This window comes from Eleutherodactylus coqui, chromosome 9, assembly GCF_035609145.1.
Source record: "Eleutherodactylus coqui strain aEleCoq1 chromosome 9, aEleCoq1.hap1, whole genome shotgun sequence".
NCBI classification, from domain to species: Eukaryota; Metazoa; Chordata; class Amphibia; order Anura; family Eleutherodactylidae; genus Eleutherodactylus; species Eleutherodactylus coqui.
In genome coordinates this window covers 60,195,017-60,211,809 of record NC_089845.1, presented here as the reverse complement: position 1 = coordinate 60,211,809, position 16,793 = coordinate 60,195,017, and the positions used below count along the sequence as shown (strand labels likewise).

The following is a 16,793-nucleotide window of genomic DNA, read 5'->3' as shown; positions in this document are numbered from 1 at the left end:
CAGCACCCCGCTGTCCCAACTGTAACGGCGCTTTGCAATACAACTGTATACAAGGAGAATGATGCTACACAATCTAAGCATACAGTGACATATGTCTGGCTATAGCTTGGCAGGACCTTAAGAAACACTAAACATGATGTGAATTTAGCCCAATTACAGACTATAGAAACAACTATAAAGAAAATCCCCCTTACATACTGCAGGGTATATTGATTGTACAATTCTGAGCGATTGCTCAAAATATTTGGTAATAGACTCTAGTTTCTAGTCACTACCTATATATTAGTAGTCACCTGCAATATATACCTAGTTACTACCTATAAATTAGTAGTCACTAGAAATATACACCTAGTCACTAGCTATATATTAGTAGTCACTAGCAATATACACCTAGTCACTAGCTATATATACGTAGCCACTAGCTTTATATACCTAGTCACTAGCTATATATACGTAGCCACTAGCTTTATATACCTAGTCATTAGCTATATATACCTAGTCATTAGCTATATATTAGTAGTCACTAGCAATATATACCTAGTTACTACCTATATATTAGTAGTCACTAGCAATATACACCTAGTCACTAGCTATATATACGTAGCCACTAGCTATATATACGTAGCCACTAGCTTTATATACCTAGTCACTAGCTATATATACGTAGCCACTAGCTTTATATACCTAGTCATTAGCTATATATACCTAGTCATTAGCTATATATACCTAGTCATTAGCTATATATACCTAGTCATTAGCTATATATACCTAGTCATTAGCTATATATACCTAGTCATTAGCTATATATACCTAGTCATTAGCTATTTATACCTAGTCACTACCTATATATACCTAGTCACTAGCTATATTTACCTAGTCACTAGCTATATATGCCTAGTCACTAGCTTTATTTACCTAGTCAATACCTATATATACATAGTCACTACTTATATATACATAGTTACTACCTATATATACATAGTCACTACATATCTATACCGAATCACAAGCTTTATATACCGAGTCACTAGCTATATATACCTAGTCACTAGCTATATATACTGTGTTACTAGCTTTATATACCGAGTCACAAGCTTTATATACCGAGTCACTAGCTATATATACCTAGTCACTAGCTATATATACTGTGTCACTAGCTTTATATACCTGTCACTACCTATATATAGCTAGTCACTAGCTATGTATACCTAGTCACTATAAATACTTAGTCACTAGCTATATATATCTAGTCACTACCTATATATACCTAGTCACTACCTATATATAGCTAGTCACCAGCTGTCGTAAGCTATAAGGCACCTTTACCTGCGGAGGCCAGATCTATTATTATAGCTGTACTGATGACGATTGTACATTTATTTCCATTTTATCAGATACCTCCCTAATTATCTATTTCCCACTCTTGAGACATGCTTGGCCAAGTGTCTTATATCTACGGCTGAAGCCAACTTCCATTGTACATTTCTTATGTCCACGTATAGGTTTCTAATCTACTCACCTGCTGGGCTCTTTTCAGTCCTGCAAACCCGTGTTTTTGTTAGTCTTTAATTAACGATTCCTAGTAAATCCAGATGTCTTGCACTGGAAGGCGTAGAGCCATCTTGGTGGAGAAGACTAGGTGCCACCTCTGTTTTCAATAAGGCCTGCCTGCAGCCATTGTGTAGCCGCTGTCACGCAGACAGGCACCCCTGCACATCATATATTTTGAAGAGGTGTGAACTATTTTTGTGTGAGCATGTAAAAAAAAAATCACTTATAATAAACCAAAATGAACAAAGAACAGATGTCCTCGGCACAAAGGACACGCCATTTTATCACTTAGTTCATTTATTTTTGTTACAAGTGAAAGGGATCCATATGAAAGCCATACAGGAGAACACATGCGGCTGACCCCTCCGATTATACAGACGTGGAGAAGCCATGGTTCTGTATAGCTTGGCTCAGCCAGCAACCAGACGCACCATTATTTTTAGCTTACCTGCCAAATGCTGGGTATACAACATGAGGCAAGTGATACATTTTTATATGTCTGGCTGTAATAAGACATCTGGCCTCCATTCTTCATGTAGGATCTTGGCATGAAAGGCTGTTTGCTTCCAACAAGGATTAGTAAAATGTGTTGGAATTAAGGACATTATTAATTATTATAAATCTGCACAAATAAAATAAAACATTTTGACATTTTTTTCTATTAAAGCCTCTCCTTATTGTTGGGAACACAATAGGGGGATTTCTTCTGTGCAATGATCCCGTTGTTTTATTTGCTGTTAGATCATTTTAATGACTTTCTATTGCACAGTTTCTTAATGATGAGTGTCTGTAGCGGAACTGTTGAAGGATTTTGATCTGCACATCTTTGCGCTGCACGTCCATGAGTTTTGCATTGAAGGTCCCGCTGCAACATTTCTTCTTGGTCTAAGTCAAGATTGGGCAAAGCCAGGATTCTTAGCCATTCATTTATTTTTTTTCATTATTTTACATATTTTTGTGTCTAGAATTATTGACATGCTCCATACATAGATGTTGGACATGCATCGCATAGGCAGAACTGATGATTTCTTCAATGATGTGTACTCGTCCAGGTCCTAAGGCATCGAAGCATCCTGCCTCAATCACACTAGAACCAGATGTTGGTGCAGCGTTCATAGTGTTAAATGCTGGATTTAATTGATGTCAGATGTCATTGGAAATGTGTAAATATATAGCAATCGCAAATATATACTGAGGCCCCAGGCATTGAGACCAGATCCCGCATTAGTCAAATCCACGGACACCAGGATCTCTTCACTTTACAATGCTTCAGATATATTTGTGTCGGAGTGCAGACATATAAACAGGTATAATCACCTGTGTGCTCAATAATTGTGGGATTTATATTGGGAGAGCTACTTTTAAAGAAGCACTTGGTATTTTTTTTTTGTCCCATCCTATTTTGGACGGAGATAGGAGTTTAGGTGGCTTAAGAATGGAGCTTCATGCTGTGAGGCTGTTACTACATGTCCCATGTTCTGTTCTGTTCTAGTTTGGGATGCCAGGAGGCATTGTCTTACGTGGCTTTGCTTGTGCTCTGACATGGAACATGGCATTAGGAGAGGGCAGATGGTGTGCACAGTGGCATTAGATGGGACAGGGAGATCTGTAAAGCTCAAGGGGTTCGCAACGGAGGAGAAAAAATACTTTAAAAATATAATACCTGCTGTATTAAACATTTTTTTACAATAGTTGTCTATTGACAAATGATAAATACCAGTGCTCCTTTAAGACTACACAGCGCACCCCTAATACCCCAGTAAAGGCTTGCACTTGAAAGGGGACGAAGAACACATATGCTTCTTCCGGTTGGAGGAGCACATGTCTTATTATATGGGCATTGACGGTGCAGCTACCATGTTTAGATAAAATGACTATGTTTAATGCTTTTAAGGCACAGGCGTTTAGTAAACACTAAAATCTTAGCACATGTAACCGATGACCTAGGAGCTGTCTAATGGTCAGCACCCAGTTGAATGCTATTAACCAAAAATCATTATGTCTAATTCTGCTCAGTGATTCAGTTAAGTAGTGTGCGCTCACTCTTGTGCGTTCTTTGGCTTGTCTCCCTGTTTTGCTACTTGTTTGGAAGCATGAATGATATCATTAATAATCTGGCAGCTAGAACTGCTGCTTGCCGCAGTATCATCGTTCAATCTGTTATCTTGTAGAACCTAAAAAAAAAATACATATATATCAGCATTCCAGAGAGAAGTTAACAGAGGAGATGGCACATAATGTCGTACATGTGTCATGTTTGCATTTCTTCATGCTTTTTTTTCTATGAAACATGCAACGTGGGGCAGTTTAACATTGTACCTACCATAAAGCTAACGAGACAAATAGATACTTTGTAGACGCAGCAACTAGAAAATGTCTTTGTGACATCTAGCAAGCTGTTCTTTGTTCACAGGACTGAAAGAGAACACACACTTTGTGGAGTAATCTTTAGAAGAATATGATTACAAGTCACAAGAGAGAGAAGAGTCGTACTTGATACGTTTAGTTACGCACTCTCTATTAACCCTTTCCAATCCGCTGTCTGACGTCTTCCTACATTCTGATCGAAGCTTGTACATTTCCAATGTCAGAAGACGTCCGACAGGGTATTCTTACCGTCTATTGCCAGCCACTCCGCTGCCGGAGCCTCTCTGGCGCACATACACTGGCTTTAGCCAGCAGATGGCACTGTTGTATAACATCCAAAAGAAAAAGCCTTTTAGGAAACCCTGAATCCAAAATTGGATTGGAAAGGGTTAAGGTGTATAGCAGTTGTAGAGAGAAATAAGGGAATGCTAGTGTCTGTTTCTATATTTCCTATAGAGATTAATGAAGCATGGGCGACCACCTCTTCCTTGCAAATGGGAGGAGCTTCAGCTTGCCAAAAAATAGTTTTAATTTATATTTCTCTGTTAAAAGTCAGTGAAATAAAATGTGGATGAGACAACTCCACGAATGACAAGTTGTCCCATTGCTTTGGCAGCTCATTATAGAACTAGCCTATGTTTGGAAAATACCCCTTAGCTAGTTTATAAGTGTCCTGGTAATGAAGGAAGCTAAAACTTCTGGTCAGGAAGTGGTTTATGTAAATTTCCGCAAACAGAAATAAGATAATATTGTGCATTAACATTGTATTTGTATATGATGGAATATTTATTGTTTTTCTGTGTTCTGATCAACGTGAAAAGTGGCTTCTTTAATATCTTTAAAGTACGAACACAGTTTTATCCAGTAGTGTCAACCCAACAATATCTGTTCGCTTGCGTATGGGTGGAAAACTCTATGCAATGGTAGAAAGGGATTTTCCTTCAGGGAGACACAAATTAATCTCTTAGGAGAGCAAAACAACATCCTTTGCTGATGCTGTGGTTGAGGTTGCAAATCCGCCTATGTAATTCTCCATTTTCCACGTTGGCTTCAGACTGAAATATACTTAATAAATTGCCTTTTACTCTTATATAAATATAACGAAGATGCTAAAACATACTTCATCACACTGCTGCTTTACTTTTCTTTTAATTTAGACACACACTGCTTTGCCTTAGTGAAAAGTTACCATTAATTAAGCTAGACTAATATTTTAGGGCATTGCATCAATAGCAAGTCAACGATAGGGAATTTACATTTCTTGGCCCTTCTATGTCAGCTCATTTGCTGACTGAATTCACTACCTGAATTAAAGACTGGATTTCGTACACTTCATTAAATTGCGCTAACTAGCAAATATACCTCCAAACAAGCTAACATCACGGGAGCGAGGGTATGTGGGGACGAGTGTCGGGCATCGTTTGTCCGAAATTCGTCCCATCTAAATGGGCCTTTAATAAATAGGATTTGTACATTGCTGCCGAAGTTTGGCTTGCATTCCGCAGCCAAAACTCAGAAGCAGTTCAGCTGTGCATGAATTCACCCTAATTCTGGCTACAACAACCCTCACTCACTGGACAATATAACGTCTGTATCACCCTATCACACACCTATTAATAGGAAAGGCTAGAAATGCATTGGTAAGCAATTCAATTTTCATAGGGAGTTACAGATATAAGAATTTTCTATTACAGTGCAGAGTTCATAATTCCAAAAGTGGCAAAATATCCGGTTGCCGATCTTACAAAAGGTCTGATGGTCCTTACCCTGGAATACTGTATATGCTTTGCAGTACACAAATGGGACCAAAGGGCTTGCAGAAGTGTTGTAGGGTTAAGTCGTCAAACGTCCCCTTTTGCATTGATAGCACTTGGCATTAAGAGCTTGTAATTAGAGATGAGCGAGCATACTCAGATAAGTCAGTTACTCGAGCGAGCATCGCTTGTCTCGAGTAACTGCATACTTGTCCGAGCATATGCTTGGGGGCAGCGGATGGCGTGGTGGAGCGGGGAAGAGAGTGAGAAAGATCGATCTCTCTCACTCTTCCGCCCCCCCCCCCCCCCGCTACCACCCGCTCACCCCCGAGCATATGCTCAGACAAGTATGCAGTTACTCGAGACGAGCGATGCTCGCTCGAGTAACTGACTTATCTGAGTATGCTCGCTCATCTCTACTTGTAATCCTGGGTTGCTTGTCCCCTAAAAAATGACAGCACTCAAGCAAAAGCAGTCAGTATGGAGAAGGCTGTAATCTTCTGCCAGTGACTTACACACTTGTATGCGGAATAGCAGAGGTGGGTAGAAGTCCTATCATATATGGTCCTATTATGGAGGGTGCCTAGCTCAGTATAGAGAGGCGTGCAGTTCTCACAGAGATTTTTTGGATGCTTGTGACTTACTGGATGACTCGATGACGTAGCTGACTTGCCACTAATGGAAAGATTTACCACTGGTAATTTTTAAAGCAGGCATCACATGGGTTTTTCATAAGTATTCATAGGAACTTCACTCTTCACGCTTCGCTGGTTTGTTACCAGAACTTAGTGTCGCTCTTTACTTGAGTATAGTTGTTGAAACCCATAGAAGCAAACGGAAACCGTAATATTGTGCACTGACCTGACCCCACTAAGAGACCCACTGCCACACACCGTTTCAGAGAGACACTCTTCCTTTTTTGGCTATCATTGTGTGGTTATACTTGGTTTTTAGTGAAACATGCTTAAACCATGTGGCTTTGATCCCTGTATATCACTTGTTCAGATGGGGCTCCTCACTATGTTCACATAAAGAACTAGTCAAAAGTCAAGTATGTATCTAGTTGAGTGATCCAAGAGTTATTTACTTTTTGGATATATTTCGGCTTCTATTGATTTGTACCATATATAATGGAGAAATTAGTCACATTTTCTGAATATCGACGACAAATTAGTTTTTTATGTTTCATCTTGATATCGAAAGTCTTTACTATTGCTAAAAAGATTCTTAGAATCCATATTGAATACAGCTTATAGTTTGTAAGGAGTCAGATCTATTTACTCAGTGTCTGCTTCCATCACCTGTAATGTGAGCTCCTCCAACCCTGGAGAGATGAAGAGTGTGTCTAAGACTGTTCTAAGAGCATGCAGCGGTTCATATAAAGATTAAATCTAACTCCACCGCCTCAGGTCACTGGAATAATGAGAGATTTTTCTGACTTACACCTTTTTTATTGCACCAATATTGCTGGGCAAACTGATGGCCTAACACTCAGCACCTGTCCTGATTATTTTTTATATTTTCATGCCTGAACCTTTTTGTTCCCTTGCCAGCTACACGGGTATTTAGAAAGCGAACCACTTACCATCCAGCTGTTCATCGGCACGGCAGACGATCGCCTGCTACGACCTCACGCCTTCTATCAAGTCCATCGTATCACTGGCAAGACCGTATCCACCACAAGCCATGAAACCATCGTCTCCAACACCAAAGTCTTGGAAATCCCACTGTTGCCTGAGAACAATATGAAAGCCATGTAAGCCACCTGCCTGTTATTGTGAGAGATTTCACACATTGCTTATGTGTTGCAGAATCGCAGGTGTGGAATTTCCACTGAACGACTGCAACAAAGTACAGCGTTAGTCCATGGGGGTCGTAGCACACACCATTCACTCAGTGGAAAAATATACACTGATTTTAGGCATATTGCAGATTTTCCATTCCACAGAGTGTCTTATCTGTTAGGAACATTCAGTGAATTTTCGCTATGGAGTTAATTTCTTGCAATGTATTCTGCTCCAAAATCTGCATCAAAGTCATGGGTGGATTGGATTATGGATTTTTGTGCAGATTTTCATAACTTTTAGGAAAAAATTACACGATGGGTGAACTCGCCTTGTAAGTTTTTGTAAGTACTAATGTTTTGTTATGTAAATTCCAGAAGTCACCCAGCTTTTCTCTTTGAATGTGCCTTTGAAGTACCTCTCCCCATTTCACCACCTCCATAGACCTTAAAAAAAAACCATTTGGGACAACTGATTGCTTTTTGGTTATAGTGTTTCAGGCCATGTGTCTGTTGCTTTTTATAAATCCCATCTCAGTTACGCGGCTGTAAATATCCACTTCAGCCTCAGTGTACAGTTTATAGCATGACACTTATTGGATCTGGGGTTTTGAAGTGCCTTGCTTTTTTAAGCATGAGATTAGACTACTCTTATTCAGTTTAAACAATGCTTTTGCTTTAGGTTTTGCAGGTGTCCTGCTTTTAACGACAAAACGTGATTCATGTATATACATATATCGCAGTGAGGGTCCAATTAATCCACCAATTACAGTGGTCCATAAACTAGCACTCAGTGCTTCTGACAGCGATGCTTATGCAAGCTACAATCACATGCAGTTGAAGATATAGATACATTGTACATAGATTGTAGATACTGTTTAGCCTTATAACAAAAAAATCTTGTATTTTGTGGACCATAGTAATAGCTATTAAAATGCACTACTAGGAAACAAGTTAAAATGCCACTTTACTAAGATTTCAGTAATTCCAATGGAGGAGCACAAGACACAACAAACATTTGTGGCTTTTTTCAACTGCACCACTATTGCCCATGCTTCCATACATGTACATTATAGTTAAAAGACACAGAAGGATAGAAATAAAGTTAAATATTCTGTTTTGGTTATATGTTTATCAATCCGTTGTCCCATAACTGCTATATCATCTTCTATATATCAAGTCCAAGAGTATTGATGTGATTCAAATTGTGATTGACATTAACTATCTCCTGAGGGCTCAGTCACACGGGCGCATCGGCGCCCGTGTTACTGCAGGTAGCAGACGGCCGTACCTGAAGACGGACGTCTCTCTGCAGCGCCGGAGGAAAGAACATGTGACCGGCTTCATTGCCAGTCATGTGTTCTTTCATCAGCGCTGCAGAGAGACGTCCGTCTTCAGGTACGGCCGTCTTCTAACTGTCAGTCACACGGGCGCATCGGCGCCGGTGTACGGGTGCCGATGCGCCCATGTGACTGAGCCCTGAAATTGTACATGTCTATATAACACTTATAGGGGAATTATGAGAGTGGTTGTCTTACATCAGTCCGTAGTAGCAGTGAGCTGGAGATAAAAAGCACGACATTCATAAATTTGGCACATCTTTGATCGTCTATGCCCCAGAAATGCAAATGTGTGCCAACTCATTTGAGCTATCATTTCTGCCAGTTTCTGGTGTAATCTATAGCAAATCTGTCAAGGAAGGCCCAACCATTTCCACAAAGCCAAACCACTTTTTAGAAAAGAGGCAAAAATTTTTATAAAGCTGCAAATCTTTGTCCAAATGTGGCGTGTGCCAGAATTTGCCACATTTTCTTTACTAGAATTCTGTTCAGTGACATAGATAAATTTCACCCTTTTCTTCTTCTAACATGTATAAAATGGGCTGTTTAACAGTTAAACACATTTAAGTGATTCATTAATCTCACCCGAGGCTTAAGGCATGCCAACAACTTCTCTAATTAATGACACATTCTCATTTCATGTAATTTGCACTGTAGATTACATTATAGGTGGGCGATTCTTCCTCAAGCAAATTTTGACATTGTCAACCTCAGTCCCTGAATATTATTAAAGAGCTGCATTCTGTAATTGAATTTATATCATTGAAGGAGCCGAAGGGAGATATTGACAGGGAATAGGTTATCATATCAACATTCCATGGGGGATATAGACAGGGGATATAGAAAGATATTAAAAGCTGTCATTTCACACTATGCTTTCATTACAGGTAAGTATTAAACAACCATTTCACATAGGAAAACGTGATCATTCTCAAATATCTCTCTCATGCACATTCTCACTAAAGAAGTGCTTCTTTGACAATAGATTCTTCGTGGAAAAGAAAAAAATACATTTGATAATATCGCAAGGGACTCTTGCTAATATGTTAGCATCGATAGCACTTGGTGTTAATAGGGTAGCCCACCTCTGAACTATTAATGACCTATCCTCAGGATAGGTGACCAGTAGTTGATTGGGGGAGAAAACATTGTAGCAACCCAGGTTGATTACAATGGGAACAGTGCTTGCAATAGGATAGGTTCAATAGTTCCAAAATGGACAACTCCTTTAAACAGAGTCTGTCAGTAGTTTTGACCATGCAAATCTGCTGACAATGCTAGGTAGGAGCATAGGAGAGGGGATTATATGTACCTTTATCGATTGTTTCCCCATCAGCAAGACTCTGAAAACGAAGTTTTAGTTGCTGATTCTGCTGTGGGAAGTGCCATAAAGGCGGGCATCCTCTCTGAAATGCTCTCTGCTCCATCCATTAAGATTCTTCACAGCTCTGATTGACAGTTGTAGCGTCCAACCAGAAGATTGCTACATGTATCAATCAGAGTTGTGAAGCAGCTCAAGGGGCAGAGTTGGGTACTTCAGAGAGAAGGTCTGCCTTTATGGCACTTCCCAGAGTGGGAGTTGGCAATTAAAACTTTATTTTCAGATTTTCCCTTTTCCTATGCCCCTACCCAGTGCTGTTAGAGATTGGGCATGGTTAAAACTACTGACAGACTCTCTAACTCCTTATCGGCCCAGGATGTAAATGTACATCCTGGCTAGGAAGGGGTTCCCGCGAATGGATGTAAACTTCCATGGTATGAGTGACTTGGGCTCAGAAGCTGAGCCCATGCCATCTGCAATGGGAGCCGGCTGTGACTAACAGCCAGCCTCTTGCTGCAACAGCTGGAATAGGTGAGCACACCGATCTCCATTGTTAACCTCTTACATTAAGCAATGAATGTTGATCACCGCATGTGACATCATCTGCCCTCTGCCATGTAATTGCAGAGAACCGATGGGTTGACATGACAACTGGACACCAGACAATGGCATCCAGATTTGCCATGGCCTGTGATCGCTATAGGAAGTGATAATGCATTGCAGTATGGAAGTACTTCAATGTATTATAAGTGTATTTGTAGCATCACAAGTTGAAGTCCCAAAAAGGGAAATTTAAAAATGTACAAAAAAAGCGTTAAAAAAATTATTGAAAAAATATTTTTGTGCACTTCCCTCTCTGATTATTTAAGATTTATTTATTTTTTTTAAACCCACATGTTTGGTATTGCTGCATCCATAATAACCCGTACAATAAATTGAACTCACTTTTTATACTTTTTTTTTATTAAAAAAAAAAAAAAAAAAGCAAAAAACTGAGCCAGATTGCTTCTTTTTTTTTATTTCAGTTCCCTAAAAAAAACGCAGTAAACGTGGTCAGAAAAGCAATATGTACCACAAAATGGTACCAATAAAAACTAATGCATATCATGCAAAAAACAAACCCTTATATAATTCTGCCAGTAGAGCATATGTTTGCAGTATGGGTGAAACACTATGAAGTCTCCCATGTACGGCACACACTGAGAAGAGGGGAACCTGCTCCTCTGTCTCTTTAGCACATAATGAGAAGCAGCAACATGGAGGGGATTAGGCAGCAGTACTGAGCAGTGTAGCTGTGATTCCAGCACTGGGATGAGATAAAACAATTACTAGAAGCAGCAGTGTCTCTGTTTCAGGCTCTTTGCCTCTGTCTTTCTCCAGCAGCTCCTTCCTCCACCTCCTCTCTTCATAGACTTCCAGGAACAACAGCTTTAATCCAATCCCTCAGTGAGCTGATAACTGTTTTTATTTCTGCCTCTCTGGAGATTCTCTGGTGACAGAATCCCTTTAAGCCCTTAACGCCACAGGATGTAAATTTACGTCTTGGCTGCAGGGTACTTAATGCAACAGGACGTAAACTTACATCATGTGGATGACGTGGATCATAAACTGAGTACTGAGCCATCCCGTAGCGGGAGCCAGCTGTTACGAATAGCCGGCCTCCCGCTGCGACAGTGGGTGGACATGAGCGATTCCCGCTGTTAACCCCCTACATGCCGCGATCTTTGTAGATCGTGGCATGTAAAGGGTTTACAGGAGGAGCACGCTCCCTCTGTGACAACATCGGACCCCTGCAATCTAATACTGGCATCCCAGCTTGCCATTGTCTATGATCACTATTGTGAGCGATAAAGACATTGCAATGCATTATCATTGCAATCATAGCTGTTACAGTTCAGGTTCCATACAGAAACATAAAAAATGTTTTAAAAAACTGTGTTAAAAAAACTGAAAAAAAAAACAACCCAAAAAACCCTTTTTAGCACATTTCCCCCTATTTGTCTAAAATAAAATTAAAAATTATAAAAATCCCAAATGTTTGGCATCATTATACCCATAACAACCTGTACAATAAATTGAACACAATATTTATCCTGCACAGCAAAACTTGTAAAAAAAAAATCCCCTAAAAACGGAGGCAAAATGCTTATTTTGTTCATTTTGCCTCACAAAAACACAATGAAAATAATGAAAAAATCTGTATATACCCCACAATGGTACAAATAAAAACTACAGCTCATGATGTAAAAATCAAGAAAGCTTCGACGATGGGGAAAGGAAATAAAAGTTATGGGACTTCGAAGCATCGATATAAAAAATAATGCTAATTTCTAAAAAACATGCTTTTTATTGTGCAAAAGTGGAAAAACCTTAAAATAATATGTACAATTTTTGCATCGTCGTAATCTTACTGACCCGCAGTGAAAAATGTATCATGTCAATTATCTTGTATGATTAGCGCTGTAATAAAAAAAAAACTGGCAGAATTGATGTTTTCCCTCCCTGCTCTAAAAAAAAATAGTAATAAAAGTTTTACAATATATTATATGCACCCAAAACGGCACCAAGAACAAGCCCTCATACGGCCGTGCCGACGGAGAATAAAACAGTTATGGAGATGAAAATCCCCCTAAAATGGTTACCTCCTCATGGGCATAATAAGCTGTGTCCTTAAGGGGTTAAAAAAATTTGTAGTAGAGTTGATTTTTTTTTTTTAGGTTGTTTGGAAATTCGATAATAATTTAGTCTTTTTTTTTTTCTTTCGAAGTCTACCAGCTACTACTTTTACAAATGCCGATGTTTTTGTTATAGCAAGTCTCGAAGAAATAATATTTGCTTCTTTACATCTGCCCTAGTTATTTCCTGAGCTGTAAAGGCAAATCTTGTGAAATGATGACCTGTTTAAAAATGGGGTAAATTGTAACCCACATAACATACACCGGCCATTCAGAGCATTGCTTTCAGAAAATGTAAACTTTGTCTCAGATTTCGAAGATTTCTGTATTTGAATCCCCTTACAAGTTCGCAAATAACAATACTTAGGGGGTCTGAGAAAGCTGTGTTCTGCCACTGGCTTAGAGGCGGTATACCAAGTACGTAAGCATGAATGGTGAGGAAAGCCGGCTTGTAAAAATAAATTATTCAGCCTTTTCCTGTTAATAATACACTTATTTATTGAAAGATTTGTGACAGGTGCCTTTCAACATTGGTAATATCAAATCCCCCCATGGCAAGTACAGCTCAGTCCTGTTTTAGTGAAACCCTCCAATGAATTAGAAGATGAAGTTTTATGTAACACTGATATATCCGGCCTCCTCCTCTCCTCCCCTTTACCACTGTGTGGCTGGGGCACGGCTCCAAGTCGGGTGTGAAAAGCCTGTGGCACCAGTTGTTGACAGGATGTAACTCTCATTAATCTTCATTCTGGATGCCAGTGTTACATTAAATACATTTTACAGTAATTGTTGTAGTGAAAGTCGCGTTTATAATTGCTTTCTTCTTTTAACAGTATTGACTGCGCAGGTATATTAAAGCTGCGTAATTCTGACATTGAGTTGCGGAAAGGGGAAACTGACATTGGAAGAAAGAACACCAGGGTGCGACTGGTGTTCCGTGTACACATTCCACAAGCCAATGGGAGGACTCTGACTCTTCAAGCGGCATCCAATCCAATTGAGTGTTGTAAGTCAAATCTTCTTTTTATATTAGTACTTTCCAAGAAAACCATTAAATTCTGATGCTTAACCACGAACAGAGACAAAAAAATTGTTTAATGTGATTGTTGCTGGAGTAGTATGTTTCTGGGATTCATGGTACTTAAATATGGTTTCTGAGTCAATAGTAAATATAGGAAAATACTTTACTGATATCTGTACAGCACTTTTGTTTTAATGCCACCAAGGCTTGCAATGGGTAGAATTAACATGTAAAGAACTACAGTCCCCATGATTAGATAATAGAAAAGTGAGGGTGATCAATGAGGGGAACAGGTTGCCACGGGAGGTGGTGAGTTCTCCTTCAACGGAAGTCTTAAAACAGAGGCTGGATAGACATCTGTCTTAAGAAGAGTTAGTGAATCCTGAACTGAGCAGGGATTGGAGCCGATGTCCCTGGAGGTCCTTTCCAACTCTACCAGTCTATGATTCCTCCACAGTTGCCTGTATGCCCCTCTATTACAAGATCTTTGCACACAACACAGATCTACTACTGACATATCGCTTTTGTTTTCTTCTACTCACTGGACACTGCACATGTCAAACACATCCCCATAGAGACAGGGAGGCAGAAGAGAGAACCAGAGAGCAGTGGAAGTAAGAGTCATATGTGATGTCCAGTATTACAGGGGGTGGAGAGAAGTAATAACTACATGTACAGGATGTCATACAAGCAGGAGATAAACCCCAGGAGCTCAGTCACCTTACTGTATGTGCAACTGACTTACTGATGAATTCCATCTAGACAGTGATATACAGTATCTTACTGCATGTAAACCATTTGCAGACACATAACCCTTATTGGCCACAGGCACCACAACATGCATTATAGCAGCTCTTGTTGTCTTAAGTGGTCTTGAGAACACAGTTCAGACTTATTTTGGTAAGGATAGCCCAGGAGTTACTGCTAGATTTAACATGTCTACGTTGTACTACTGAATCAATGTAGAAGATGAGACTGCTAGCAGGCCATCCAAAGTTATCAAGAGGCAAAATTCAGCAACATAGTAACACGTGTTCTGCACCCTGTTCTGATAACATATCTGTTGCATTGTGTCACCACTGCTGGAGCTCTTGTGTGCAATCTATATTGGGAATATCACTATATTTACTTAGGACATTTGAAAAGCTGCTGAGTGACGATTGTATTACATTTCATTTTCTTTGTAGCCCAGCGTTCTGCTCAAGAATTACCTTTGGTAGAAAAGCAAAGTATTGACAGCTTCCCAGTGACTGGTGGGAAGAAAATGATTGTGTCTGGGCACAACTTCCATCAAGATTCCAAAGTCATATTTGTTGAGAAAGCACCAGGTTTGTCAATTATATGTTCTGCAGGCTGAACTAATATTATTCACTTGGGATTCAATATTTTGTTCAGGTTCATTATTGGATTTGCCACCTGTATACACAGAATAGACATATGAAAAAAGTACAGGCATTCGTTTCTCAGCCTACTTTGTGTCATACTGATAATTATAGTTAAAGAGAATAATTTATCTTCAGATTGACAATGTAGTAGCATCTGCTAACGTAATGGGGTTGTCCCACTGTTGCAACTTTTCACCTGTCTGTGGGATAGGTGATAAGTGTCTGATTACTAGAGGTTCCACTTCTGGAACCCCCCACTAATCAAGAGAACAGGGAACTCAAGTGCCCCTTTTGGAGTGGCAGGCTCATGTGTGCAGTACCACTCCATTCACTGTCAATGGGAATGACTGAGAGTCAAATACCGGTTCTCAGCTGTGTTTGGCAGTCCCATAGAGAAGAATGGAGTGGTAGTGCTGCTCTTTTGAGGCCAGCGCCTTAAAAAGATGCATGTGCAGGTTTAAGGTTCATTAGTAAGGTCAGTAAAAAGGTGTATTGTGGTCACTCAGGGTTTAAAGCGACCCCCAATTTCAGGACAAAACTCTGTCCCGAGACCAAAAGGGTTGCATGGTATATTACCTGCACTTGTTCTTCTCTGCTGTCCAGACAATCTCCTGGTTTGGGGTCTCATTTTTGGCCATCCAAGATGGCCAATATAATCTTCACACTACCTAAACTCCATAGTGCATTGGTAGTATTAGACAACCAGTTCACTATACCTGATCTCATTGGCTGGTGCTGTTCATGTGATTAGAGAGCAGTACACTGTGGGCACTAGCTAGATACAAAATTGCAGTAGCTATCTTGGATGGCCGAAAAGTAGGACCAGAACTAAAGGACTGGATGGACAGCAGAGAAGAAGTAGTGCTGGTAAAGACTTTTGTCTTGAAACTGGAGGGTAACTTTTCAGGTCACATTTCTTAGCTGATCAGTTGTTTTGTATAGCTTTATAGCTGGTGTAGTTTGGTTTCTTTACTGATACTGAGCTGCACAACCTTGCATAGGCATGAGGTTAAATGATAATATTCTGACTTCCTGCAACTGCCACAAGAGGAACTTGGGAGTTTATTGCTTCATACATTCAACTGCATAGTAAAAGAGTGTGCAGTAAGCTGCTACCCTTGGGAGATGCAGGCAGACACAATTTTATCATTTACTCCTATAATCGGGCAGCACATTTAGAGCTCTGTCTGAAAAGTTGAACTCCAACAGCTATAAAGATATAAACGTATTCCGTACAGAACGACAAACCATATAATGTGCTAAAAAGGTGTTAAACGATAGACATTTGTTTTTAGGTGGCCATAGATGAGGTAAGTGTTCATAGAATGATCAATCGACTGGGAACCACCAGTTCCAATCCTCACAAAAGAGTAGTGAGCAATAAAGGCTTGCTAGATGTCTATATAGCGGTTTATCTCTGGATTAAATAAAGGATCATATCAATATATCTGTCCGGTCGGATCATTGTTTTTCCCTTCAGCAGCCATTGGTCAGGGTTTCTAAAGGCCCCATATGCATTAGATTAATGACAGTGCTGCCAATAAAACAGTATGTTTGTAGCCAAGCTTAGTTTTGGAACTCTACCTATATTGCCAT

The 16,793-nt window shown here is 39.7% G+C and overlaps 1 protein-coding gene across 5 annotated transcripts in view; it reads left to right on the top strand.

Moving 5' to 3' along the window:
- Positions 1-16,793, top strand: part of NFATC1 (nuclear factor of activated T cells 1) — a 174,390-nt gene that overhangs the window by 40,214 nt on the left and 117,383 nt on the right. For all 5 annotated transcript variants that reach the window (XM_066579459.1, XM_066579461.1, XM_066579463.1 and 2 more), the window contains exons 4-6: positions 7,226-7,428; positions 13,625-13,797; positions 15,000-15,140. In XM_066579459.1, coding sequence (XP_066435556.1) covers positions 7,226-7,428; positions 13,625-13,797; positions 15,000-15,140 — 517 coding nt within the window. The remainder of the gene's footprint in view (positions 1-7,225; positions 7,429-13,624; positions 13,798-14,999; positions 15,141-16,793) is intronic.